The 26,382-nt window shown below is 55.0% G+C and overlaps 12 protein-coding genes across 12 annotated transcripts; 4 read left to right on the top strand and 8 right to left on the bottom strand.

Annotated features, from left to right (window-relative positions):
- Positions 1-891: 891 nt before the first annotated feature.
- On the bottom strand, positions 892-1,647 carry BU25DRAFT_421917 (uncharacterized protein; the record flags this gene model as incomplete). The annotated part of the gene is made up of 1 exon (XM_033708124.1): positions 892-1,647. One exon carries the CDS (start codon positions 1,645-1,647, stop codon positions 892-894), a length of 756 nt encoding a protein of 251 aa, XP_033561190.1.
- Positions 1,648-1,768: 121 nt separating this feature from the next.
- BU25DRAFT_66592 (uncharacterized protein) lies at positions 1,769-3,171 on the bottom strand. The gene is made up of 2 exons (XM_033712003.1): positions 2,512-3,171; positions 1,769-2,462 (listed from the first exon to the last, which is right to left on the bottom strand). Exons 1-2 carry the CDS (start codon positions 2,738-2,740, stop codon positions 1,891-1,893), a joined length of 801 nt encoding a protein of 266 aa, XP_033561189.1. The 5' UTR covers positions 2,741-3,171; the 3' UTR covers positions 1,769-1,890.
- A 409-nt stretch (positions 3,172-3,580) lies between these two features.
- Positions 3,581-4,971, top strand: BU25DRAFT_411101 (Bicupin, oxalate decarboxylase/oxidase). The gene is made up of 2 exons (XM_033706461.1): positions 3,581-4,383; positions 4,435-4,971. The coding sequence occupies exons 1-2, from the start codon at positions 3,603-3,605 to the stop codon at positions 4,803-4,805; spliced, it is 1,152 nt and encodes a 383-aa protein (XP_033561188.1). The 5' UTR covers positions 3,581-3,602; the 3' UTR covers positions 4,806-4,971.
- BU25DRAFT_411100 (uncharacterized protein) lies at positions 4,905-7,467 on the bottom strand. Its single transcript, XM_033706460.1, has 3 exons — positions 7,269-7,467; positions 5,654-7,201; positions 4,905-5,603 (listed from the first exon to the last, which is right to left on the bottom strand). The coding sequence occupies exons 1-3, from the start codon at positions 7,320-7,322 to the stop codon at positions 5,025-5,027; spliced, it is 2,181 nt and encodes a 726-aa protein (XP_033561187.1). The 5' UTR covers positions 7,323-7,467; the 3' UTR covers positions 4,905-5,024.
- Positions 7,468-7,756: 289 nt separating this feature from the next.
- BU25DRAFT_431633 (mitochondrial DNA replication protein YHM2) lies at positions 7,757-8,938 on the bottom strand (the record flags this gene model as incomplete). Its single annotated transcript, XM_033708668.1, has 5 exons — positions 7,757-7,811; positions 7,863-8,535; positions 8,596-8,692; positions 8,755-8,798; positions 8,848-8,938. The coding sequence occupies 5 exons, from the start codon at positions 8,936-8,938 to the stop codon at positions 7,757-7,759; spliced, it is 960 nt and encodes a 319-aa protein (XP_033561186.1).
- Positions 8,939-9,843: 905 nt separating this feature from the next.
- Positions 9,844-11,435, bottom strand: BU25DRAFT_458821 (mitochondrial citrate synthase-like protein precursor; the record flags this gene model as incomplete). The annotated part of the gene is made up of 4 exons (XM_033710237.1): positions 9,844-10,998; positions 11,054-11,138; positions 11,207-11,271; positions 11,334-11,435. 4 exons carry the CDS (start codon positions 11,433-11,435, stop codon positions 9,844-9,846), a joined length of 1,407 nt encoding a protein of 468 aa, XP_033561185.1.
- A 1,013-nt stretch (positions 11,436-12,448) lies between these two features.
- Positions 12,449-14,992, top strand: BU25DRAFT_66408 (uncharacterized protein). The gene is made up of 5 exons (XM_033712000.1): positions 12,449-12,707; positions 12,792-13,137; positions 13,190-14,250; positions 14,298-14,502; positions 14,554-14,992. The coding sequence occupies exons 1-5, from the start codon at positions 12,591-12,593 to the stop codon at positions 14,766-14,768; spliced, it is 1,944 nt and encodes a 647-aa protein (XP_033561184.1). The 5' UTR covers positions 12,449-12,590; the 3' UTR covers positions 14,769-14,992.
- Positions 14,993-15,216: 224 nt separating this feature from the next.
- Positions 15,217-18,723, top strand: BU25DRAFT_440235 (cleft lip and palate associated transmembrane protein 1; the record flags this gene model as incomplete). The annotated part of the gene is made up of 2 exons (XM_033709161.1): positions 15,217-15,250; positions 16,748-18,723. 2 exons carry the CDS (start codon positions 15,217-15,219, stop codon positions 18,721-18,723), a joined length of 2,010 nt encoding a protein of 669 aa, XP_033561183.1.
- Positions 18,724-18,936: 213 nt separating this feature from the next.
- BU25DRAFT_66447 (alpha/beta-hydrolase) lies at positions 18,937-20,269 on the bottom strand. Its single transcript, XM_033712001.1, has one exon. It carries the CDS (start codon positions 20,146-20,148, stop codon positions 19,150-19,152), a length of 999 nt encoding a protein of 332 aa, XP_033561182.1. The 5' UTR covers positions 20,149-20,269; the 3' UTR covers positions 18,937-19,149.
- A 120-nt stretch (positions 20,270-20,389) lies between these two features.
- Positions 20,390-21,373, bottom strand: BU25DRAFT_431627 (mitochondrial carrier; the record flags this gene model as incomplete). Its single annotated transcript, XM_033708667.1, has 2 exons — positions 20,390-21,285; positions 21,358-21,373. 2 exons carry the CDS (start codon positions 21,371-21,373, stop codon positions 20,390-20,392), a joined length of 912 nt encoding a protein of 303 aa, XP_033561181.1.
- Positions 21,374-21,538: 165 nt separating this feature from the next.
- Positions 21,539-24,193, top strand: BU25DRAFT_66509 (uncharacterized protein). The gene is made up of 4 exons (XM_033712002.1): positions 21,539-21,795; positions 21,843-22,770; positions 22,820-23,210; positions 23,253-24,193. The coding sequence occupies exons 1-4, from the start codon at positions 21,703-21,705 to the stop codon at positions 24,079-24,081; spliced, it is 2,241 nt and encodes a 746-aa protein (XP_033561180.1). The 5' UTR covers positions 21,539-21,702; the 3' UTR covers positions 24,082-24,193.
- A 546-nt stretch (positions 24,194-24,739) lies between these two features.
- Positions 24,740-25,672, bottom strand: BU25DRAFT_421906 (uncharacterized protein; the record flags this gene model as incomplete). Its single annotated transcript, XM_033708123.1, has 3 exons — positions 24,740-24,860; positions 24,945-25,147; positions 25,409-25,672. 3 exons carry the CDS (start codon positions 25,670-25,672, stop codon positions 24,740-24,742), a joined length of 588 nt encoding a protein of 195 aa, XP_033561179.1.
- Positions 25,673-26,382: the final 710 nt, after the last annotated feature.

The raw sequence follows: 26,382 nt of genomic DNA, 5'->3' as shown, positions 1-26,382 counted from the left end.
AAGGTTCCCAGCGAATTGAAGGTCTATATTGCTCTTAACGAAGCAATAGGTCGCATGACGCCCTGAAATACCATCTATCTGTTTATCTCAGTGAGCAGAAAAGCCAATGCAGGTACGAACATCTGCTCATCATGGTACTCGCTACGCGACATGAGGAAAGGTTTGATCATGCGAACAGGTACCGACCGCCAGGGTTGAAAATCAGTCCGGTAACTTAGCACGTTTACAGTCAATCGTCTCCTACAAGGCTGTCAGTATAACCGGTATGAAGGGGCATCGTTCGTCCTTTAAGATTGTGTGTAGGTAGAATCGGTATGGGAAGTGTAGGGCAAGGTTGAAAAGCCACCGATGCGCGAACAGAGCGTAGAGCTTCACCTTTGCTAAATCAGGAGACCTAAAGTCATGTCTTGATATCAAGAAAGCTGCATCTCGCCGTCGCCCTATAAATGCTATATCAGCAGAGCCTTGCGTAAGCAGAGAGATGCTCAAGGCTTTGACGTCAACGCTTTATGAGGTTCACAGCGCGGGAAGCGTTCACTAGCTGGTAGGGTGTCCATAACTGGGATAAGCATTTTGGGATGGATGCTGAAAGCCATCTTGTCGCTGATTGAGATGGTCGTTCCGTGGGCCGATGAGAAGAAGAGGTCTGGTGCCTCCATGCCAGTTGTTGTCGCGTGTGCACGGATGTTCCCCGCTTCTTCTAGCTCTCATCCCTATCACTCGTTCCATCACAACGGGCTTCAAAACGGAGTCGACAAGAACAGCATGCTGCTCCTGAACACGCACCGGTGGACAACGAATGGAAGGCGAGAACAAGCTGAATGTCAAACGACTTGTGTACATTGGCTGTGGCCTGAACGTATTCACGGCATACTTGATTTTCTGATCAGGTCAGACTCGATTTTCTGGCTCATCAAGCCTCAATTCACACTCCAGCACCCTCCTCTTCCTCCTAATCTCCATCCTTTCCTCGATCTCCTCCCTACTCTCCTCCTCATCCTCCGTCTCCTCGCCCTCCGCAATCCTCATCTCCGCCTCAATCTTCCACATCACATACCCCACTATCGGCCTTCCCCTCCTCAAGCGCATCTTTACACTCCTCTCGCTCCACCAATCGCACATGGCAACATACAGCGTCTCCAGCCCCACATAATCTAGCAACACCTTCCCAACTGCAGCGTAATCATCGAGGCTGGAGTACGTTACGACTATCTTGCACACGCGCGAGAGAAACGATGGTTTGAGCAATGAAGAAAGTTTTCGGAGCCGGGATGTTTCGGTGCTTTTCCCTGACGGCGTGAAGCGCGAGCTGAGGAAGATGATGTCCTGCGAGAAGTTGACGTAGAATTTCTTGTCCTCCTTCTCCGTCGCGAAGAAGTGAACCAGCGTACCGCCTTCGTGGGTGATGCTGAAATTGCGCGTTTCGCGCGAGGTGTGAAAGAGTGGAGGTAGTCGAGGGATGTAGCGGATCTTTGGGGTGTAGGTAGGTGCAGAGTAACCGTAAAGCTCGACAAAGCGCGTCCGTGGCGCTGGCGCGGCAAGATTTGATATGAGAGCGCGGAGGTTGGCAGGGAGCTTTGGGAAGGGATGAAATGTTGTGAGGGGACAGCCTGTGCTGTAGAGAAACTCGTTGTTTAGCGCGGCCATGACGGGAATTTTCTCTGAGCTGTGGGGTGGATGCGGCCAACTTTGAAGGAAGCGTGGAGGTAGTCGCGTCAGCGTGGTTGAGAGTTTGTAATGGAGTGGGAACGAGACGATGATGGAAAGATAGCAATACAAAATTGTCTGAGATCCATTGTGCGTGCGGTGCCTAACCGTCGGGAGGTCAAGTGAAAGAAAGGGATTTCCGCACCAGGAAACCAGGCCATCACCAATGACAAAGGCTCCTGACTATTCCTCATCCTTCTCCCCTGTCCAGAACATCCACGCAATAACAATCAGCATTTTCAACCCTACCGCAGTCCAAAGCGCTCCCGCGAGACCAACGCCACTGTGTGCCCACAGACCTCCCAGACAAGCACCAAAAAGAAGCAACAAGGGCGCGCCGATCCTCCTGTTTCTCTCCACGTTATCCCAAGTAAACAGCTTTGGATCAGAGAACAAATCGCAGTAGTTGCTCGTAAGGACAACACTCGTCAGACCATTGAACTGTAATGCGCGTGACGTTACAGCCTGTCCACTCGACTGGAACGCGACAGAAGCTAAGGGAACCAGAACCTGCCAATGCAGCTGGTCCTTCGCGTCGTCGCCGACCGTGACGATGACCGCAGCCACGACAATGAGAAGCAGCTGCGCAGAGTAGCTCGCAATGAGCACCCAGCGCTTCTTGGGCGAGAAGTAGCGGTGAAAGCGCGCAAAGAAGAACGAACCGACACAGAACGAGACAATCGAAGTGAGCGCCTTGACCCATCTGATGCCTTCAAAGGGCGCGATTAGTCCCAGACCGAGATACACAGTGTTTCCTGAGAATTTTGTCAGCGGTGTACTGCTTGCTCTAAAGTGCTTATTGACCCGTCTGCATGCTCACGAAGCTGCCCCAGATGAAGACGGCCGAGCTATCCAGTAGTCCCGTGATGATGTAGCCAAATAGCAACACGGCATCCGCCCAATTACGGCTGACATCCTGCCTGAGATGCCTGCTGAGGTGCGACGATTCCGAACTTTTTGCGACTCGGCCGAGCAGCGGGGTTTCCTCGTCGACGCCTTGCGCAGACGCGCCGCGTGGTGTGTTGTCGGGCATGGTATTGGAAGGTGTGTGTGAGACGTCTCGGAGTGTGGTGCAGGATGACCAGAGGTCACATATGTACAGTGACTAGCGGGCCGGACGGCGCGGGTCCAGACACTAAACAGCACGACCAAAGACGGTCAAACAGGTTCAAGCAAGGTTCTCCCACTTCTTCATCGGCTACACGGTAGATCTACAGGCACACGTCAGCTCAAGCTTTGGAGTAAGCTTCTCTGCCGCGGATGCCGGCAATTGCAGGATAACGCTGGGAGGCTGCTCTGCACCTTCTCGAAGAGGTTATACAGCTAAAGATGTGATGCTTTGGTGAGAATTGATAAGAGCGGAATTCATTAATCGAGTGCGGGGATGTTGGCGATGCGATGGATGCTGATAGCGGGCAGCCACAAGAGCCCATGTCAGAAAGCCTGAAGTGTCGTCATTGCATGTTAACCCCGGATCAGACGGGATGGAGCCATGCAACGGGCGGTAATCAAGAGGCACATAATTGCCGGCCGTGCGATCAAATAGCGAGAGCGCCCGCTTCTTGCTTCATACCACCAATTGAGTCCAATTGAGGAGCCATCATGCATCTGTCAAGCTTCATCGTTGCGCTGGGCGCCTGCGGTGCATTGGCGGCGCCTGTCGAACAACAGCCATTGCCGGGCAATGTGCGACACCACGCAGGCCCGCGAAAGGTCGTAGATCCGTATAAGCCTGAGAATCGCAATCCATATGACAAGAAGGTCGATGCGCAGGGCGACAAGTTACATCCTTTGCCATGGGTGAGTTGAGCAATTGCGAGGGACCCACAACAACACCAAAGCATTGAGGTGGAGCCGTAGCTAACATTGTCCAGCGAAACGGCGATGGTGCAGACATGCTGGGTCCTCGTAACAGGGACCGGGAGAGGCAGAATCCAGATCTTGTCCGCCCACCCAGCACCGACCATGGCAACATGCCCAACATGCGCTGGTCGTTCGCTGACTCTCATATTCGCATTGAGGAGGGTGGATGGACGCGCCAAACCACTGTCCGTGAGCTCCCCACCAGCAAAGAGCTAGCCGGTGTCAACATGCGCCTGGACGAAGGCGTCATCCGCGAACTCCACTGGCACAAGGAAGCCGAATGGGCCTACGTCCTCGAAGGTAGCGTGCGCATCACCGCTCTCGACACAGAAGGCGGCAGCTTCGTCGACGACCTCGAGAAAGGCGACCTCTGGTATTTCCCCTCGGGTCACCCGCACTCACTCCAAGGCCTCTCGCCCAACGGCACAGAATTCCTGCTCGTCTTCGACGACGGCAACTTCTCCGAGGACTCGACCTTCCTGCTCACCGACTGGGTCGCGCGCACACCCAAGTCCGTTCTTGCTGAGAACTTCCGCGTTGCGCCCGAGGTCTTCAGAGCGATTCCTGAGAAGGAGAAGTACATCTTCCAAGGCTCAAACCCGGACTCCATCGAGAAGGAGATCCCGAGCAACAGCCCGGGCTACAAGAAATCCAAGCTGCAGTTCACACACAAAATGCTCGCTCAAGAGCCGCTGAATACGACAGGAGGTCAAGTTCGCATCACCGACTCGACAAACTTCCCTCTCTCCAAGACGGTCGCCGCAGCTCACCTCACGATCCAGCCCGGCGCGCTGAGGGAAATGCACTGGCACCGTAAGTCCCTCTCTCACCACTACGATAATGAGATATACTAACCCCTCTTAGCCAACGCAGACGAATGGTCCTTCTTCATCAAAGGGCGCGCCCGCGTAACCATCTTCGCTGCCGAAGGCACAGCGCGAACCTTCGACTACCAAGCAGGCGATGTAGGCATCGTGCCGCGCAACATGGGGCACTTCATCGAGAACCTTTCCGACGACGAGGAGATCGAGGTCCTGGAGATTTTCCGCGCGGATAAGTTCCAGGACTTCAGTTTGTTTCAGTGGATGGGTGAGACGCCGCAACGATTGGTGAAAGAGCACCTCTTCGCTACTGATAAGAAGAGCGGAGAGAAATTCGTCAAAGCGATTGAGAATGCTGAGAAGGACCCGATCAAAGATACGCTTGGTGGTGATGACGATAAGGAGGAGTTGTAGATACCCAATATTGGAGAAACGAGACATGGTGTGCAGAAGGCGAGACACGATAAGGTCGTCATGGCGGGGTTCTTTAGAGAAGGACGTCGAGCCCAGAGACTGGTTGGTGCTGAACGAGAAGGGGAAATGTAATGATAGAATACAGCAGAATACAAACCAATACAACCTTTCAACGCACTCCAAGTCTGCAAATGTACCCCGAACGCGTCTCCATAGAACCTATACAACCAATTCGCCAACCTCCGGTGTCTCGCTCACCCTCCGCTTCCCCAGCTCAAACGCCAAAACGGTGTGATCCGTGAAATACATCATTACTCTCCACCTCCGCGTGCCAAGCTTTGTATCCTCTCGAACAACATCCTCATCGTCATCATTAAGCTCGTCTGACCTATCCAGCATACATTGGACCGGCCCAGCCGCAACACCGATTAGCCTCGCGCCTTCGACATCCCAAACTTTGTTCTCGTCATCATTCACAAATGGTAAGACGTATTCGAGGTGGAAGCTATACAAAGGCCGAGCCTGATTCTTGGAGTTCGTTCTCGTCAGAGCAAAGATGCCGGCGCGGCCGTTTGGTGAGGCAATGATGAAGACGCCCAGTTCGGGTATGTGAGTTGTGTAGCAATGTCTATCATGAGATCCGGGGATGAATGGGAACGGCTTCTCTCGCTCAGATGGGTGTAGGGGTCGGCGAATGGTGACGATAGGATCTGAGTGGTCACCAACATAGTCGAGGGGCCTTTGATAGAGGTATATGTCCTCTTTCGTGACTATCAGAAGCGGTGAAGTGATTTGAGACTGCAGCTATCAGTCAGACATGACCTTGAGGTAGGGGTGATTTCACAGACCTGTCTTGCCAAGGTGAAGGCTGTCGTAACTTCGCAGTACGCCCGGGTCGGTCGAATCGCGTTCGCAAAGGCCATGTGAGCTTGCGCAGTTGACGGTATGAACAGTTCATCATCTGTCCCACTGCCATCATCGTCCCACACGATGGTCGCGGTACTTTGATTCGGAGGCTGGAACCACACACCGAGAGTATTGATGACAGTACTGGGTATTTGAGGAGGTGGTGAGAATGGCGCAGGTGTATTGTGGGACGTGCCTCCATCGTCAGCAGGGGCACCAAGAGTGTTTTCTAATGATTGAATTGGCTCTTGAGGCAGCTGATCCGCATCCGATTCCCCAGTGAGTGCATCTGGTGCTGCCTCCGCTTCGTTTGACTGCTGGGATTGTTCAATGCCGGTAGGTTGTGGTGACGACGGTTGAGATTCGCTGTCATCGGAAGCGACCGACTCGGTCCCTGACACGTCCATTTCACTCGATCCAACACCTGACAAGCCGTCGTTGGGAAGGGCTATCACCGCAGGAGGAGTCTTACGCGGTTTGACGGAAAATCGATTCTTACACCCACTAACGTCCTCGATATAGGGAAGAGGGTGATCAGAGGGTAACGTCGAGTCTTGCAATGACGGGTCTTCGTACGCAGTGCTCGCCTGTAGAAACATGGTACTCCAGATTGCGTGTGGAAAATTGCTGGGTCTTAAACATGCGCAGCTGCCGGGACTGAGCTTCGGTGCCTTGGTGGGGTCCTTGACACTCGCGCAGAAGCCGAGCTGAATGGTTCGAACAGGCTTGGCTGGGTTGTACAGGTCCCATAGCAAGGTTTCGCCGTTGATCGAGCAACTTGAGAGCCACCGCCCTGACGGGTCATCACCGCTGTCGTTGAACGAGACTGAAGGGATGTTGTGTCGTGCAGAGAGTGTTATGACATGGTCTTGCCGTCGTGGGGAGGGAAAGTCTGCTGGATCTTCTTCACCGGAACAGTCTTCGAGCTCCGAGTCAGATGAATCAACAGAGGAGCCGTCTGGGGTCTTGTTTGGTTGCGCCAATGCATAAGCGATAACGGTGATTTTGTGGGTGTTTGCGCTGATCGCGATCATCCGTGCTTCCCGGTGGATGGCCAAGCCCCAGGCGCTGGCACCAACGTTACGGTGGAGGAAAGTTCTCACGGTCTCTTCGATCTGGAAATCGCTTTCGTCGTCTGATATCTCCGTCCGCTTGTCGAGCACACGCTGAATTTCCTCGGTGCGGTACCCGATCACATCGCCATCATCGCAGGTGATGAGAATGATCTCGTCTTGGCCAAGGTAGTCTACATGAAGTCTTGTAATCGAATGTGAGTCTTCGTAGTCGATCCCAGGCTGTAGAAATGGCGATGATGTGGGTGGGTGTAGTAACAACTCTGGTTCGCCTCGTATCGACTGATCCGGGAACTTGGGTTGGTAGACATGGATAGTGTCGTTACAGGCTACGAAGTAGAGGTTGTGACTTCGAGACAAAGCAGTCAAATCACATCGCCATGCTTTGATTTGTGGTCGTTCATGACTGTCGGGGAACTGTGAAAGTTAGTGCCTGTGTTGCGCGCAAGCAAACAACAGATGCAAGCTTGGATGATAGCCTAACCCTTTTGGAACCGAGCTGTACGCTCGTCGCCATACACGATATGTATTTCGACATCTTGCACCCACATTGCTGTGGCCCCGGAGTGGCCGCGATTTGATCGGTTGTCTTGCAAGAGGTGCGGTACGGTGAGCTTGGTGAGGGGTGGAGTGCGACGTTGTTAGCGTCAAATGTTACTTCCTGATTGGGTATGCCCACGCGCAGTCCAAATGTACAGTGAGTGTATATCTCAAATAAGGTGACTGTGTTGTGCATCGCCGAGACGTTTTTTTTTTTTCGCGAAGACAGACTCGAGGCAACAGTAATGTCGATTGAGCCATTCATGCATTATATCGGTCTATAGTAATGATCCCGTAATTCTATATTCAGGGATAAGCTAGGACGCTTCAGCGGTAATCCAACGCGTTTGCAGATGTGCAGACACATTGCCTCAGATCCTGTATATGATCCCAGCAGATGTGTGTTCGCTAGATCAAGCGACCGAACGCCGTCTAGTGCTTCGCAGTAACCTTGTCGCCGGTGAGCTTCTCGACAGCCTCCTTCGCCCTGTGCGCAAGTTAGTCAGGTCCATAAGTAAATCTATAAAGGGGAACGTACACATCGCCAAGAGCAACCATGCAGACTGTCTGCCAGATACCGAGACCGATCCTGGGGGTGACGCCGCGGTAAAGGCCCTTGATACCGTTGTTGGAGTAGATGTACTTCGCTGCCGATGCAACATTCAGGTTCTTTGGGCGGTTGGGGTCGACAGTCTTGGACTGGAGCTCAACGCGAATAACCTCGATGGGCTGGTTCCACGCGCTCAAACCACCACCAAGGGCAGAAGCGGTGATCTTCTCGATAACGCTCAGCTTCTCGCCGCCCTCCTTACCAGTAACCCTTCGGATACCGGTCTCAGCAACACGGGACAGACCAAAGCGCGAACCCCAGTTGGTGACCTGGCGCACAGCGACGGCGTTGACACCGCGGTTGATACCACGGATACCCTCGGTGCGCCAGATTTGCATGAATGTCTCCATGGTCGTCGGGGGCTTGCCGCCGGCAGCTGCGACCTTGTGCTTTGTGATCTCGACCGTCTTCATGCAGGTACAGAAACCCATGGTAGCGTAGGCCTGCGCAAGACCACCGGTCATACCACCAGAGATACCAGCCAGGAAGTCGGGCGCGCCGAACGACTTGGCGTAGTACTCGGCCTCAGACGCGACGAACAGGAGAACGGCACCCTTGGTGGAGGCTTCGATCCAGGCCCACGGAATGAGACCCTGGTAGACTGTTCACAACGGCGTCAGCCCGTGACCTCGAGCATTAGCAGCAGCGCAGCGCAACTCACAGCCATAAACTCCACCGCGGCCCCAGACGCGGGCGATGGCACCCGACATGCCCTCAGACCTATTGGCAGCCATGGTGGTCTTGACAACCTCCAAGGGCTATTCGTGGCATCGTTAGCTTTTGCGCTCCTCTTGCGAATGTTTGTTGCTTGCTATCGTACCTGTCCCAGAGTCGTTACTTCGAACAAGTTGAGACCAGCACCGACTGCGCGCACATTAGCTTCTGATAGACTGCTGCAATCGCCCGCACTCACGCAACAAGTTGCTGAACTTCACCGGCTTCTTCTCGAGCCTGGGTGGCCCATCGGCCATGGTGGGCACGCCGGTGGGAGGTGTGGAGCTCATCTCTGGGGTTGTCTTATCGAAGGAATGAGCCGGACCAAGGCAGGAGGGTGCTTCGTCGCGAAAGTGAGTGTGTGAGCGATGGAGAGAATGGAGAGGCAGAAAAGTGATGGGGACTGCTGCTCAAGCTCTCGGGTGGTCAAAGTGTCAGCAGCGCGTAGGCCGGCGCAGTATCGGGCCAGTTATTCTAGGTGTCCCTGAAGCTGTCGGGGATCTTGGCTGACTTCCGAGCTGCGGCTCGAAACGGTGAGGCTTGCGACGAATCAATTTGCGCGCATTCGAAGTTTATGTGACAGTATGCGCTCTTTGTATAGCGATGTGCATTTGGCCTTATGTCCACACGCTCGAGCACACCGTAACTTTCTTTTGCACACCCATCAAGGGCCACGTTGTGCTCCTGTCTGCTGCTGGAGCTCCCCGACGATCGATTGAAGGGACCTCGGGCACCAGCCCGTTCATGCGGGTCTGATTCTCAACAAACCCGCGGGCTTGCCTCAGCTCCCCCAACACTCCATTATTGCTTCGTACCACGCTCAACACTGATACACTGATGGTCCATGTCTTATCGTTGCTTTTACGCGCATTACCCGTGCCGACGGTCTCTCGGCCAGCAGGTGCAGCCCGCATTAGATGTTGTTGACATGCTGTTGCTGGAAACTAGTGCTTTCGTCAGTAGCCGCGGCGCTTCAAGTTACTAGTCGAACGTTAAGACATGATATTGTAGCAAGTCGTTTACTAAAAGGTATACTGAAGCAGAGACATCCAAGGCTATGATGCTTGCTAAGACACCGAATGCACCCAATCCTTATCCCTACAATCCCAATCTAGATAGTACACAGGCGTCTCTTTGATATCTCAAAAACTCCTCATATCGCTCCTCAACGGCCGCGCAGATCCTGACAATATATTTACAACTTGGCGCCGACCAGCTTGGCGTAGGCCTCGGTGGAGAAGGACTTGGGGCGCTCGATGGGGGCACCGACGGCACGGTCGATGATGAGCTGGGGAAGCACACCGAGAGCACGCGAGACACCGAAGAGGACGGTGTAGTAGTTCTGCTCGGTGAGGCCGTAGTACTGGAGGAGGACACCGGAGTGGGCGTCGACGTTGGGGTAGGGGTTCTTGGTCTTGCCGTGCTCGGTGAGGACACCGGGGGCGATCTTGTAGACCTGGCTGACGAGCTTGAACATTGGGTCGTCGGGCAGGTGCTTCTGGGCGAACTCGCGCTGGGAGACGTAACGGGGGTCAGTCTTGCGGAGAACGGCGTGGCCGTAACCGGGAACGACCTGGCCGGCCTTGAGGGTGGACCAGAGGTAGTCCTTGATGGCCTCGTCGCTGAGGTCGTTGCCAATGGCCTTCTTCATCTTCTGGAGCCAGACGAGGACCTCCTGGTTAGCCAGTCCGTGGAGAGGACCAGCGAGGCCGTTCAGACCAGCAGCCAGGGAGAGGTAGGGGGAGGAGAGAGCGGAGCCGACCAGGTGGGTGGTGTGGGCAGAGACGTTGCCACCCTCGTGGTCAGTGTGGATGGTCAGGTACAGACGCATGAGCTCGACGAAGTCAGCGTTGTCGGCGAAACCGAGCTGGTTGGCCAAGTTGTAGGAGTAGTCCTTGTCCTTCTGGACAGGGGCGACCTTGCCGTCCTTGTAGACGTTGCGGAAGATCTTGGCGGCAATGGTGGGGAGCCTGGCAATGAGGTTCATCGAGTCCTCGAAGGTGTGCTCCCAGTACTGCGACTTGTGGATGCCCTTAGCGTAGGCCTTGGCGAACTCGGACTCGTGCTCGAGAGCAGTGACGGCGAGCGAGAACTGGGCCATGGGGTGGAGGTCGCTGGGGCAGCGGTCGATGAGCTCCTCGACGAACTTGGGGACGTCGGAGCGGGCAGCCCACTCGGCGGACAGGTCGCGGACCTGCTGCTCAGAGGGGACCTCGCCAGTGAGGAGAAGCCAGAAGAGACCCTCGGGAAGAGGCTCCTGGCCGCCGGGGGCCTTGGGGAGCAGCTGCTGGCACTCGGGGATGGTCTTGCCGCGGAAACGGATACCCTCCTCAGAGTCGAGGACGGAGCCCTGCGTGCTGTCAGTCTGTCGTCATCCTGCTGATAACGGAGTGTTGCGCGCGTACCTCCCAGACGAGGGACTTGATGCCACGGGCACCGCCGTAGACCTGGTCGAGAGTGACCTCGCCGATGACCTTGTTGCCATGCTCCCTGTGATGCAATGTCAATGGCTGTTGCTGCTGTGTGCAGATCCATCCGCGGAGGGGCTGGCGACGTACTTGCGGAGCTTCTTGATCTTCTCGATCTCGCCGGGCAGCTTGGCGGCGAAGGTCTCCTTCAGCGACTGCAATTGGTGCTGTTAGTCATGGAACCAGGACGAGCAGCGGATGTTGGGCCGGCGCATACCTGGGTCTTGCTGGAGTAGGCGCGGAGGCCGGTGAAGGCGGAGGACCGCATGGGGGCGGCGGCGCGGAGAGCGCTCTGGCTCAGACGGAGTGCGGAGGCCATTGTTGGTGATGAGGTGTGGAGGATGGGCTACACGTCAAGATGGCGGAGGATGGCGGGTGGGAGCGAGCTTAAGAGGCTTGCGAAAAGTTGTCGGTGGAGCATGGGATCGAGCTCATCAAAACCGCCCGAGCGCTCTAACCCGTACCGGATGCGTTGCTACGCCGGGTCATCCCTCGGCACTCCGCCGTGCGAAGGGAACGGTAGAGATTACAATCTATGTTCTCATGTTCCAGTATTGTGTTCGTTTGTTTTCTTACTGCTCAGTTATCCATAGCCATCGAGCGCCTCAGATGTGCAAAGGCGGCTCTTGAACAGCAGGACATGACGGTCCTACGTAATGCGCGTAATGCGCCCAACAATGTGACTCGAGCTCGTTTCGCACAGCATTCTGCACCAACATGCAAGCATGCTTGCTGCTTGCAGCTCTGGCGCCCCAAGATGAGCTGTGGCAGAGCTTCAACAGTGAAACCACGTGTTTGGCACAGCATACCTGGCCATAGGAATCTCTCCGTTGTACCATTCTGTATAATCTGAATGGCGTACTGGGCTGCTATGATGACTGCATGAAACTATTACCATGTCAGAACCGCGATGCCGGACCCCAGTCAAGTGAAGAGCTCTCGAGCGCGGGTGAAAGCTGCCCAGCTGTTGCAGACGTCACGTGGGATGGCTAGCGCGGCTTCTTCAAACTCGGCACGACAGGGCCATTCCACACCTGCTTCCAAAAACGCCTGCGCGCTTCACATAGACCAGCAACCGCTCCTGCGACTCTCCACTGCTTATCTTGATACTCTGGAGGTAGCTGCGACTGTCCTACTGTCGCACGTGAAAGATCGCGCAACCAACTGCTCTCACCGCGTTGTCGCGTAGAAGCATAGTACCTACAGCATTTCTCCTTAGCTCGGCTCAACCACAGCGCACACCCACCGGACTCTGAACCAGTTGCTATATTGCGCCTTGCTCGATCAACTGCTTGTTCGTCTTACACTCTTCGTACAACCTAGACTGTTCCACCACGGCTCTTGACCTGCAGTTTCGAGTACAGTCTGCGTGTCTTGCTATATCGGCTCTTCAACACACTCTGCATTTACCTGCACACACCCGTCGAGACTTTCCTTTTCTTTATCAGTCTGATCTGATACACTAAATATAAGCATGGCAGCGATGGATGAGTTGGAGTCGCTGTTGCAGTCGCTCCAGGCTCTGAAGGCACCCGGCGTAACTCCCACCAAGGTCAAGGCCATTACTGCGATATGCGTAGAGAACATTCAGGTATGCCGGCTGCTGAGTCCTTTCTGGCGCATGTCGTCCTCCCCTTCCCTAGGGTCTTTACTAAGTTTTCGTTCTCACCTCTAGTCCGATTCGACCATCATCCAGAGGATCCTCCAGCAGTTTCAGAACAGTCCCGCGACACACAAGCTCGGTGTACTATACGTCGTAGATTCGGTCACCCGCCAGTGGGTAGAGAAGGCTAAGGCGGCCGGACAAGCAGTGTCTAGGAATGCAGCTCCCGGAACATATGCTGCAGGAGTGCAGAGGATGACAGATGTCTTGCCAGCTGTGATGAACGACCTTGTTCAACATGCACCTGACAACCAGAAGGAGAAGATCATAAAGCTTTTGGATATTTGGCAACGAGGACAGACGTTTCCTCTGAACATGCTTGCGACTTTCAAGCAGCAGGTGAACGGTGGCCCGCAGAGTAAGTGCTCTGCTTCTTCACATCTGGTGTGTGCGCCTGACAGATTGTCCAGATGCACAAACAGCGCCGAGAAGTCCACCAAAGGGTAACAGCTCTGCGCCAGCTCCCCATGCTCAGACTAATACGCAGCACACAGCCGCTCCCGTGCCGCCTCCATCAATCGCGCAGAACCCACAGGATCCCGGTGCCTTACTTGCAGCCCTCTCTGGCTTCGGACAGCAGAATGGTCATACTAACGCAGCGCCACCTGGTCTCCCCTTCCTACAGAACATGGTTCCGCCACCCCCTCCTCCCGGATTTATGCCTCCACCACCCCCGGCAGCAAGTGCACAGCCTGCTATGCCGCCTCCTCCACCCGCTGGCATGAATGATTTGGCCCACCAGATATTACAAGCTATGAGTGCAGGTTCAATTGCGCCAGATCAAGCCATACAAGTACTAAACGCTCTGGCGGTAGCACAGAATGGGGGAGCATCGTTGCCAACTGCGCAGCCTCCGGTAGCACCTCAGGCGCAATCACCGGCACAGCCTGCTGCGCAGAACGGTGGTTCACAGCAACGTTTTGAGCAAAACGATACCAAGATGCGAGATCGTAGCAGATCGCCTGACTTTCAACGTCGTGCTTCCCCCAACCGTAGATCACCACCGAACCGCCGCGAGAGCCCTGTCTATGGTGCTTACGATCCTAACGCAGCTGCTGATGGTAGTGCGGCGAATCGTGCTGACCGCAACGATCGAGGCCGCGGTCGTGGTAAGGCCCGAGGCGGTCGTAATGATCGTAATGAGTATCGCCAACGTACACCGCCGGCGCAACGGCGACAGCCAAGCCCATCTAGAAACGTATATGGTCAGTCGCGCTACATCGAATGGGACCAGAGTCTGCCACGCGACAATATCAGGGTACTGAGTCGCACATTGTTCGTAGGCGGTGCAGGCGGGACAGAAGGTGAGATCCGAGCCATCTTCAGCCGCTTTGGTAGGGTCCAGACATGTATCGTGAACCAGGACAAGCGACATGCATTCGTCAAGATGTTGACTCGACCTGATGCTGTTGCGGCCAAGGAAGGCATGGACAGTCTACAAGATCCTGTTGCCCAGTCAAAGGCTCGCCAAGTAGGTCGCCCTTTGGTCCCACGAAGCGTGATTGCTGACGCTTGCAGACACGGTGGGGAGTTGGTTTCGGACCACGAGACTGTAGCGACTACAACAGTGGCATTAGCGTCATTCCAATCTCACGACTCACCGATGCTGACCGCAAGTGGGCTCTGACAGCAGAGCACGGTGGGACAGGCGGCCGGCCACTGGAAGGTGGCATGGTTCTTGAAGAACCTGACATCGAGATTGGAGCAGGGGTTTCATCGAAAGGTGCGTTGCTGTCCAAACTTGGGAACATATATGCCGGTTAACATCACCTAGCGATTAGCAGACGTGTGCCGACAGATGGTGGACGCGGCGGCCGTGGTGGCTTCGGCGGTCGTGGCGGTTTCGACAACGGGCCCAAGCTCCGCAAGCAAGAGCAACGCCCAGCCCACGACCCTCGCCATGTCTCCCCACGGGCAGAGCAGGGCGTTGCGGTTCCACCAGCAGTTCCTGGCTTTGGCTTCCAGCTACCTGGCTTCCAAGCCCGGTAATAGTACAATCCGCTTGACAGCTCAGCATCGGTAACATGGCATCTGGAGTCGACCATCTCGATCTGCCAAGTCATGATCACAGCGGATATGTCTTCCCATATACGTTTCATACCTCGTCTTTAGACACTCGTGTGTAGTGGCCCCAGGCGACAGGTATATTTCAAGCTCAGCTGCATAGCGCTGGCGTTGCGGAGTAACGGCACCCCTGATGGAGGTGAGATATTATAGCATGCTTCATGGCTCCGGCTTTCTATTCGAGTTCATGCATTGTACGATTACGGTGGTCCACGATTCTTGTGGCATTCGAGCCTCTTCAACGAGGTTTCAGCGTGGAAATCAAAAGTGTTATTATGCTCGACTCTTGGGACGTATCATTTTTCAATTGTTTTGTGCGTATTCATGTTTTGCTAACTTCTAGGTCTAGTATGCGTTTTGATATATCATCGTCATGCCCCAACACCAGGCTCGATTGACCGCGCCTCGTACGCACCAACACCACAACCTAGTTGTCATCCCAAGTCAGCTTGAACCTCCCCGGCGCATTCTGATAATCCTTCAGGGTCTGCAACACCTCCTCAGCCGTCAACGCCTCCTTGATGATCCCCGCGTTCGTGGCGCCGACAAACCCACTGCTCACCGCATTCTTCACCCACTCAATCAACCCCGTCCAGTAGTTGTCCACGTTAAAGACGATTACAGGCATGCTGTGGATTCCCAACTGGTTCCACGTCGTAACCTCCATCAGCTCCTCAAACGTGCCATATCCGCCGCTCAGCGCAACGAAACCGCCCCCTGGTCCGCCCTCGATGACTTCCCGCGCCATCATCTGCTTGCGCGTGTGCATGTCCTTGACGACGGTTGTGCGGCCGTAGATTGCCTCGTCGATGGTGTGCTGGCCCGGGTTCGCGGGGTCGTGGTTTTGCTCGAATTCGACCAGAGGCGCGGGGATGATGCCGTGCACGCTGCTGGGGCCGGAGAGAGAGACGAGGGCGCGGGCTACTTGGCCCATCAGGCCGACTGTGCCGCCGCCGTAGACGAGCTTCGTGCCCGACGTGTGCAGGGCGCGGGCGAGGGCGCGCGCGGATTCCATGTGGACGGGCGATGTGCCGTCGGAGGCGCCGCAGCTGGGGAAATGTTAGCGAGAGTGGGGTGTTGGGGGGGAGGGGGGAGGGGGGAGGGGAGAGGGGAGAGGGAGGAGTGTACAAGACGCAGACTACGGGCTTCTTGGTGAGAGAGGTGCCATTGACATTGCCCGCGGGTGTGATTGTAGCCGCCATGTTGGAGTTGCTGCAATGGTGTTGTAGCGCGAGGTTGTGAATGACAGTCTTATATAGCAAGAGGATTGGAGTCTGGAGGTGACAGCGAGGGGTGCCCTTGCGGCCGCGTTCTAGTTGCACAATGTCAAGTGAGATGCGCGAGACGACGTGAATGGTGGAGGGCTAAAGGAGGGTTGGTGTGTATGTGTAGTATGTGCCTGTCAGCACAGAGTCACTGCATGTTGGGTTTTCCTGTCGGACGCATAGCTTCGACCGTAGTTTTGATAGCTGCGGCCACAACAGGCACTCGTTTCGTCACCTGCCGTCAGCCGCGGCCTCGTTGGCTGGACCCTGGGACGCGACGAGCTACCGCAGAGCTACCGAGGCGCTACCGAGGCGCTACCGCGGAGCTACCGCGGAGCTACCGCAGAGCTAGCCCGCTGTGGGACGACGAGCGGGCCCTTGGCATGGCACGATGCTCCGACGGCCGATGGGATTCTGGACGGCTTTGGGGACACTGTGACCTCTCTCCTGTAACCTCTCTCCGCAGCGCCATCGAGACGTTGTGCTTGACGTTGACTGGAACCGCTGATTCCGCACACAGAGCAACCATGCCGGAAGTACAGCAGGCAGAGGGCCAGCAGGAGGCGGGGCCAAATGTACGTACTCGCGAAGCTTCAGCCAGCAGTCCGCGACCCCTCCACGCGCTGCCTAGCTAACAAGACGTCGGTCTGCAGTTCCTCAAGACGGCCGCGCAGAGTATCGGCATGTTCCTGCTGATCCAGGGCGGCATGAAGTATTTCCTCAAGGCCCCCGCCCCCGCGGCACCCCAAGCAGGCCAGCCGCATCAAGGCGCTACCGTCGGCGGCGGCGGCGGTGCTGCTGTCTCGATCCCCGCGTGGGAGAACCGTCCTCACCAGCTCATCGATGGCGCTGAGTACAGCCGCGTCCCCTGGAACATCGCGCCCATGTGGCAGAACGGGCAGGAGCTCGACATCTCCATGTACATCTCGCCCTCGGTCGCCATGCCCGCGCTCAAGTCCATGCCCAAGGACTCGCTGCTGATCGACGAGAAGAGGTTTGTCTACGGCGACTACAAGCAGAACAGGGAGATCCATGTCGAATTCACTGTGCCCACCGAGGTCCAGCACAACGCCTCTCTGCTTGCCCACTTCTACGTGGCCAAGAGTGGCGCGGTGCTTGATCCCACCCAGCCCGGCTACGACCCTTCCAAGGCCTACCACTTCATCCGTCCGTTGACGCAATACCAGGCCAGGAAGAAGATCGCCAAGACCAGGAACTTGCTCAGCGACATGCCGGAGAAGGATGCCGTCGAGACGGAAGAGGAGAAGAAGGCAGGCAAGGTGGTCGGCAACTACTACCACCCCAACTTCACCATTTCCATGATCCCAGACGCCGGTGTCCTCAGCTACCCTCAGATCCAGCCCGGCCCCAGGAAGTTCGTGCAGCTTGAGGCGACTGGCCAGCGCGATGCTACTGGCCAGCATGGATGGTACTATCCTATCCTCTACACCAACACGTTTTGGCAGCTCAAGAAACACATGATTGAGCTCAACGAGACGGTCAAGACGCTGCCATTGAACGTCAACCTCAACAACTTGGCTCACTGGAAGTTCAACCTGTACGCCTCGGTCGACGAGAACCTGCGCTCGCAAGCTGCTGCTGCCGCAGCCGGCCAGTCTACCCCAGGTGGCGGCGACGGATCCGAGATGGAGATGTTCAAGGAAATCCTGATCGACAGCAACTCGTACCTACTCGGACTCACAGCCATCGTTTCCGTCTTCCACATGATCTTTGAGATGCTCGCCTTCAAGAACGACGTCCAGCACTGGCGCAAGAAGAAGGATAACGTCGGTACCTCGGTCCGCACCATCGTCGCCAACGTCTTCATGCAGACTATCATCTTCCTGTACCTCCTCGACAACAACGAAAACACCTCTTGGATGATCCTCTTCGGCCAGGGCATGGGCATTGCCATCGAAGCCTGGAAGATCACCAAAACAGCCAACATCCGCGTCCGCCCCACCGCCCCCGGCTCTCTCCTCCCCTACACCATCGTCCTCGAAGACAAGCACGTCGCGTCCGAGATCGAGAAGAAGACAGAAGAGTACGACCAGATCGCATTCAAGTACCTGTACATGGTCGCCGTTCCTCTCCTGATTGCCTACGCCATCTACTCCCTCCTCTACGACACCCACAAGAGCTGGTATTCCTTCATCATCACCACGCTCGTCGGCTCCGTCTACGCTTACGGCTTCCTCATGATGGTGCCCAGTCTGTACATCAACTACCGACTCCAGTCCGTCGCGCACATGCCCGGCCGCGCCATGACGTACAAGTTCCTCAACACTTTCATCGACGACTTGTTCGCGTTTACTATCAAGATGCCTACGCTGCACCGCCTCGCTACGCTGCGCGATGATGTGATCTTCTTCGTGTACCTGTTCCAGACGTGGAAGTACAAGGTGGACTACAGCCGTGTCAACGAATTCGGACAGGGTGGAGACGACGAGGAAGTCGAGGAGAAGGATGCCAACAGGCCGTTGCAGGCGCATCCGGATGGTGATAAGAGCCCCAAGACACCCAAAGCGGTCGAGAAGGCTGAGGGGAAGGCTGAGGAGAAGGAGACGGCTAAGGCGACGGGCGCCCAGAAGCAGAGTGCGAAGAAGAGGAAGTAAACTGGCGGTGATGCAAGTCCAGCAACCACAGGCTTGCGCCGCTCATCGTGGGGGATTTTGCGCTGTGTATCATGCAGAGACCGTCGATGAAGCGCTTAGCAGAGCAAATTGAAACGCTGGAAACGCAACATGTTATTCGCATACATTTCTGTGCCCCCACGCGCATCCGTGCCTGAACGTTGTGGTGTTGGCGGTGCTCATGTTGGTGAGACTAACTGGCGTAGATACCTTGCGTCAAGGTTGCACTGAAAATCGTAGGAACGCCAACAAAACACTCATGTACTTAGCACTCAGCTATGAGGTTACTCGTGCTCCTGCGAAGATGACACTAGCTTCCGTGTCCATCGCTGTCGTGGCAGGGGTGCGTGTAGGATTCTCGTTGCACTCGGTAAACCATCGACTACATCCCTCACTGACTCGCCAGACTCACAACGTCTGCAACCACTTCCCCAGCGCCTGCGCAGTCTCCTCTGGCGCCTCCTCAGGCACAAAGTGCCCCACACCATCTCCAATAGGCCACTCAGTAATCAAATGCGCGCCTTCACTCCACGGCTGACTCCACACCTCCAGGATCGGCTTCTTCGCTCGCTTCGGCAGGAACCCAGCACTGTACGCCAACAACAACGGCACCACGATCCGCCTCCCCTCCTCAATCGCCTTTTTCTCAAACTCAACGTCGGTAGTAGCACCGGCCTCGTAATCCCTCGTCGTCGCCTCGATGACCTCTGGGTGGTTGAAAAATGAAGAGTAGACTGCCAGCGCATCACCCTCCTTCATTTTCTCGCGGGCCGATGCATTCGTGCCCGCCCACCGCTCGATCATATCACCCGCCCATTTCCCCCCACCGTATGCCTGTATCATCGGGACAGCAATCGACGGATTCGCGAGGAAGGACCAGTGAAACCACCCCGTTGCCTTCTCCGCTTCGTCGCCAATCGCCCATTGCGAGTGCGTGGGCACAATGTCCAGCAACGCCAGACCTTTCACTGTGAACCCCAGAATCGGGGCGTTGGGTGAGTAGAGATGCAAATGATGCGCTACTCGGGCGCCGCGGTCGTGGCCTATCAGGACAATCGGAAGTACTTCAGGAGATCTGGCGTGACTGGAGTCAGAGTATTTGTTAAAGGAGTCGATGAGTTCCCGCAAGGCTGCGAGGATCAGCAGTCCGACGCTGACTTTGTCATGCTTCTCTGGCGCAGAGCTGTTTCCGTAGCCGGGCAGGTCGGGGATGAAGAGTGGATGTGGGAGGAGGGGGATGATGTGGCGCCATAGGTAGGCGCTGTTTGGGTATCCGTGGAGGAGGACGAGGATGGGGGTGTTGCTGTTGGCTTTGATGAGCTGTTTGTGGTAGCTGACTAACTTATGCGATGAGGTGGATTTCTGGAAGCCGAGTTCCGCAAATTTCTGCTCTTGAATGTGAGCCATGATTGTTGAGAAGTTCACTGAAGACCCGTAATTATTCACTTGGTACGAAAAGGCTGCATTATATCAATTGTGCTCGAGGTCGCAGCATCCTGCCTGAATCGTTGATTCATAGCTGCATTTGTCAGCGTGCTTACAATGGCGTGCTGCCTGACCAGACTGCAAACGCGACGATGATAAGGCGCGGATGGACCAGGAAAGAGGTAAACCGCCAACAATAAATTGAGACTCTTATTGATAAGCACTAACATCTGGCGCTGGGTATCGAAGTAAACACAAAAAGCTCATTCTCCAGTGACCCGCTCATCGCAGTAGCCACCTTCTCATACACAGTATACAAAATACTGCTGCTGAAAGCCAATCGGCCCACTCGCGACGTGCTGCCACTCCACAGACCTCGAAGACCGGTCTGCTGCACAACACTTCGGAATGCCTCGATCGTGCCAGCTCCTCGTGCACTCTGAGCCCAGGTTTTTATCGTATCAAACGGTTGGGTCATATACACTGTGACGGTACCTGCCAGAGCACCAGTAACGAAAGCTGTGATGCCATTCTGTGGCAAGTCATGTCGTCTTGAGAACTCCCTGATGACGTTGTACGAGCCCATCTTGACGCCTTGCGTACTCGACTGTTTCAAGATGGTAGGTACCAGTCCATGATAAAGACCACGGATGCTCTGGGCACGGATGATAGCCTCGTAAGTGTGAGGTTCTCCCCGATACAGCTTCATCTGAATCCTCGCGTTGTCGATAAGCAAGGTCTTGAGGCGCTCGGTTGGCGTCACTGCAACCACACTCTCGGTCAAGCCGGCCAGAGATCCAGCAAGGATACCTCTCAGAGGTGTCAACGCTCCCGTATCGTCGGCGAGGCGGCTGCGGAAGTAATTGAACGAGAAGAAGCGGACACTGACTTTGAACGCGGTTCCGAGAACAAGAGTCGAGCAGCCTGTGTATATTGCCCCTATGCCGTCATTTCTTGCGACATTCAAGATGACTGCAAAAGGGTTGTGCCTGCATCCTGGAACTGTCTGCAGCTGCACTCGGGTTTTGGCGTACTCCAATGGATAGGTTGCTATGGCTTCTACACCACCGGCTATGGCGCTGGAGAACAATGAAACAGGAGCCGAAGTCGTCTTCTTCGCTGTGACAGACAGTTCAGGTCTTTGCGGAATCTGCACCGCTTGCCCTACCCTGCGGAAAGGTGATGCGGGACTTTCAACTGCGGCCATGATGAATGAGCAGTTGTGGTTGGAAATGACATTGCTATATCCAGAGAGATTGATACTTTGCGCGACATCTTTTGTGACACCAACGTGCACAGCATCCTCTCGGCCATGATAATGGAAGTGATGGTTCCGCGTTGCGCCGTGTCGCGCATCAGTAAGGTTACGGTTGCGAAGTCTGATGGCAGGCACAGCCGAGCGTCAGCCCGAGCCCGTGCGTTGAAAACCAACCCGCGGCTCTCCCGCGGCAATGGACCTTCCTCTTTACCCTTTCGCCGCACCCGCACTTGATACAACTTACGCCGCGGTTGTCAACCTCCCCTCTTCTCGTCTTCATGGACGGCAGCAACCGTGCCGCTGTGGCCGGCGATGCGCCGCGGGTGCGCAAGCGGGCACCTGAGGCGTGCACTTTTTGCCGCCGACGAAAGGCGCGTGGTTGTTTATGCGTGACTCTATCGCTGGCTGACCGGAGCAGATCAAGTGCAGCACTGAACGTCCTTCATGTGCAAATTGCAAAACCCATGGAATGACTTGCAACTATGAGCCTATCGACGATGCTGTTCGTGCACGAACTGCTCGTCCAAGCAAGGTGCCACGGAGGGAGAATGTCACTGAACAGACCGCAGCTGCAACTACCCACAGGGCAAAATCAGTGTCTGATGACAACTCTACTCGCTCAACTTTAGACTCGGCGAGTCGAGCAAACAGTGTGTCTCGTATCGTTGTCTCTTCGAATGGCATGCCCAGCTACCACGGCCGTACAAGCACTCTCTTCGAAGAAAGCTATCATGACCGTTCCACCCCAGAAGCCAACTCCAGAATGCCCGAGGAATGGGTAGAGAAAGGACTGATTGCTGAAGCTGCATGTCAACGTCAGCTTGAAGATGTCAACTTTCGTCTTGGAAAACTCGACTTCGACGGCGTGGAGCCTGAATTAGGGCAGCACTTATTGTCCCTTCATTGGAATCGACAACACCATTCATTCCTTATCACATATCGGCCTGCGTTCATGCGAGACATGGCATGCAAAGGCCCGAACTTCTCTAAACTCCTCTTGAACGCCATCTTCTTCAGCGCGTCGAAATTCAGTCCGCGTCGCGAGCTCCGAAGGGACGCTGATGATGTGCGGACTGCTGGCTGGCAATTCCGTGAACGAGTCCGAGGGCTACTAGGTGGTGCTTTGGACAAGAGCGACATTACTACCATACAGGCATTGTTGATCATGTGTAACTCCTTGTTCGCACTTGGAGATGAGCGCAGCGCAGCTTGGCTGTACGCTGGTCTAGCGTTTCGTATGATTGTTGACTTGGGCATTCACGTAGACAAGGCGGGCCTGGCTACTCACCGCAAGTTCTCGGACGAAGACCTTGAAGTTCGAAGACGCGTCTTCTGGGCTGCGTTTGGTAAGTTGAGTTGGTTCCATTCACGCGCACGTTCTGACCACGAGTATAGTCGTCGACAAGATACAGAGTCTGTATCAAGGCCGACCAGTCACCATCAAGGAGTCTGACACACTGGTACCTATCAAGTTCCTGGACACCTACGAGGAGCTGGAGCATTGGACTCCTTTGGCCTACTTGACACAGGCGAATGTGGCTTATTCTGGATCGCCGGCATATAGCATCTCCACTTTCAAGCACCTTTGTCAACTTTCAATAATCTTGAGCGATATACTGAGCACTATCTACACAGAGCGTAGTTCCGACAAAAGCTCCGCTGAGCTGTCTACCAAATTGGAAAGCATTCATGCGACATTACAGGCTTGGTACCGAGACTTGCCTGCCCACCTGTCTGACGTGAGCAAACTACCGACGACTCCACCTCCACACGTGCTGAGCCTGCTGTAAGTGCTACAGCCTATACTATTACACCGCTGAGCTGATAGTAATAGCGCCATGTACCATGTACTCATGATCCTCTTGCATCATCCCTTCGTCGCTGACGGCCATCTCTACAACACTTCTCGCAGCATCTCGGTCAACTCATTGAAGTGTTGTGCCACAGCAGCAAATGACATTGTCCATCTCGTACGGGTCTTCGACAAAGCGTTCAGCGTACGAAGAGCTCCATATCTTATTTCGTATGCGACATACGTTGCCGCAACTATCCATGCGCGCATTGCAGCAAAGCGTGGCCCCGGCTCTGATGCCCACAGCAGTCTCGCTGCTTGTCTAGCCGTCTTTCGAGAAAACCAGGAGACCAACCCAGCCGTTCGGCGCGCCAACGCTCTTGTGCAGAATCTAATGAAGAGACTTGGGGTACGCATGCACAGTATCGATGAGTGCCGCATTCATAAAGGTACCAGTGGTAGCAATCAACGTCAATCTCCTGAGACGGTCTCGAACACATCGACTGGACGTAGGCCCAGCTTACAAGGTCTCGATCTTGATGGCATTATACAGAGCTTTGTGCGCGAGCAGGAGAATGCCCAAATGACCCAAGTAGGAACGCCCGACCACAGTGCCATGAACACGGCAGCACCTACACACATGCCGCCGCTAAGAGCTCCTACCATTGGTGGGAACATGCTCGATGCTGGCGGTCACGACGTGAACTCCATCACTTACGACTACAACGGACCGTGGATCGGTCAGGTTCAACATCAGATCTATGGAGACGCCTCAGTACCCGTGGACGACTTGTACTACGGCTTCAATAGCGCTGCTTTGGACAGCTTCCCTATCACACCATTCTTGGAGTGGAACACTATGTGAGCATCTTCTCAACAGTCTCGACTCTGTAGAGTATCTAGAGATGATCCAGAGATGCAGTGGCAGGTATCTGAAGTTCCCCATGGGGAACTTGATGTGCACGCGGCCCGTAAGTACTGAGCCAGAGTTGTGCTCTGCTTCTGAAGCGAGCCAAGACCACCAGTCAGGGCTGCAAAGCAAACAAGATCACTCAGAGGCGAGACTTAGCGAAGCTCATCAAACTTGGAATGCTTATAGTGACCCAGTTGTTTGGTTGTCGAAGTTTCCGGAGCGGGTCTTGGGGCCAAGTCTTTGCCAAGGGCGAGCAAAGAAGGAAGAAGGGACCCCGCTCTACTTTGGGCTCAGCTATATTACCTCGAATTTCACTAAAAGCCTCGCAATAGAATGTGTCAGCCGCAGCTGAGATGGGAACCATGAGCCTTGGGGATGTGTCAATGATCATGGGCGTTCCGCCCAAAAGCGGCGGGCCGAATACAGCAAGTTGTAGAGAAATAAATAGGAGCCAAGCAGAACAAGCAAATGACTACGATCAATTGAGCAGATTTGATGAACAGAAACTACTGACTGATTCCAACAATCACCCAGACTTCAAACCACTCGCTGCGCCCCCACCGTACAATTTTCTGAGCGGACAGATGTAGAAGTCTAATCAGAAGTGCCATCACATCAACGCAAGTCCCAGTCCAATGATGCCCAGCAGCGCGCTACGGCCTAGGTCAACCTCGTTGTGACCAGCGGCACCAGTGGATTCGACAACTCCGCTCGAGGTTGCTGTCGGCAAACTGTCGCCGTTCAATGTGGTGACAGTTCGAAAGCCCGTACCTTGACTCGGTGCTTGACTTTACAAGCTATTAGAGGACACTTACTGCGAACTTTCACCAGGTGCTTGTGCTGGAGCAGTCTGAGATACTCCAGGAGCCGGTGAAGATGCACCTGGCCCAGTATTTGGCGGCGCTTGTGATGCCCCAGTAGGTCCAGGCGCGTTGACTTTAGTCGAAGCCTGCTTTGGGTCAGGCACCACAGGAGATGATGATACCTTATTCTGGCCAGCCGTCAATGTACCCGTGACCTGCGACGGGGCAGTAGGCGCTGTCGGTTCCCTATCGGACCCCAAACCTGATGTTGTGGGGGATTCCTGCGGAACAGACGATGCGGTGACAAAACTCGAAGGCGGACGAGTAGATTCGTCGACTCTAAAAGATGAGGTCGGCGTTTCGAGGGTCCTGATCGTCGTATCGGTCGTCGAATTGGGTGGTAGTAGAGTTTGGGGTGGATTAGTAGGAGTCGTCGGTGTGGTTTATCCACCAAGACAAATGTTGTCAACCTTTACCAATCCTCCCGGACCCGTAACATTGCAGGTTGAGAGACACCCGGCGTCATTTGTCAGAGTGGGATCGACGTTGATCGGGTCCAAGGGAGGAGCAACAGATGTTTGAGATGGTGGATCACGTTCGGGATCAGCAACTGGCGTGGTAGGCTCAAGTGCCTGCGAATCGGTAAACCAACCTATGGTAGATAATGGTGAAACAAGTACCAACATCCTCAGAAGCGTAGAATAGGCCGGACGCCTGAGGGATCCAGTGGTTGAAAACATGGTAAGTTGGAAGAAAGTCTTTGGGAGAGTTTTGTTTGATGTAGGCGGACTAAGAGTGTCGCAGTATCAACAGCGGCCAGCCTACGAGTATTTATATTTGGGCCCTCGGGTTTCAGTTGCCAACATCTACACGGCGATTCCAGTTTCGTGACTACCACACAGCAAGGATGGCGGGCTGCGACAGTAGGTCTGGTAGCAAGCTCCCAGTCGCCGATCTGGCGGGGCAGGAGCCCTCCTGGTCTTCTTGAGGCATCATTCCTTTTTATTGCGGTCTGTCTCAAGAGTATCGTTCAGCTGGCTGTAAGGCTGACCTGATATAGCACAGAAAAGGTACGATGGAACGCGGGAGCCCGGAAGCGTCTATCCCCAAAACATAGTTCTTGGCTCGCTTCGGAAGTGTACCATGTTTTAGGAGGACCTCATCTCATGGCAGTGATAACAACTCTGGGGTTCACTAACCACGACGGGACGAATCAACCGAGTTCGCTTTTGTTGACCAGATACATGCGCAGAGTAGAGCCGCAAGAGAGCTGGAAGCGAGGGATGTGAACGCCCAGCTGAAGTCCCGTAGCCTCGAACGGATCTCTCTCCGTCCGAATCGTGCATTCAGCCTTCCTTGAGGTCCAGTGGCAGAGGAATGGATCATGAGACCGCATGATGAGCTTAGAAGCCGTTCGTCGCTTCTGGTATCGAGCATCTAAGTGGGAGAT

This window comes from Macroventuria anomochaeta (genome assembly GCF_010093625.1).
Source record: "Macroventuria anomochaeta strain CBS 525.71 unplaced genomic scaffold BU25scaffold_18, whole genome shotgun sequence".
Lineage (NCBI taxonomy): Eukaryota > Fungi > Ascomycota > Dothideomycetes > Pleosporales > Didymellaceae > Macroventuria > Macroventuria anomochaeta.
This window is presented reverse-complemented; position numbering and strand designations above follow the sequence as displayed.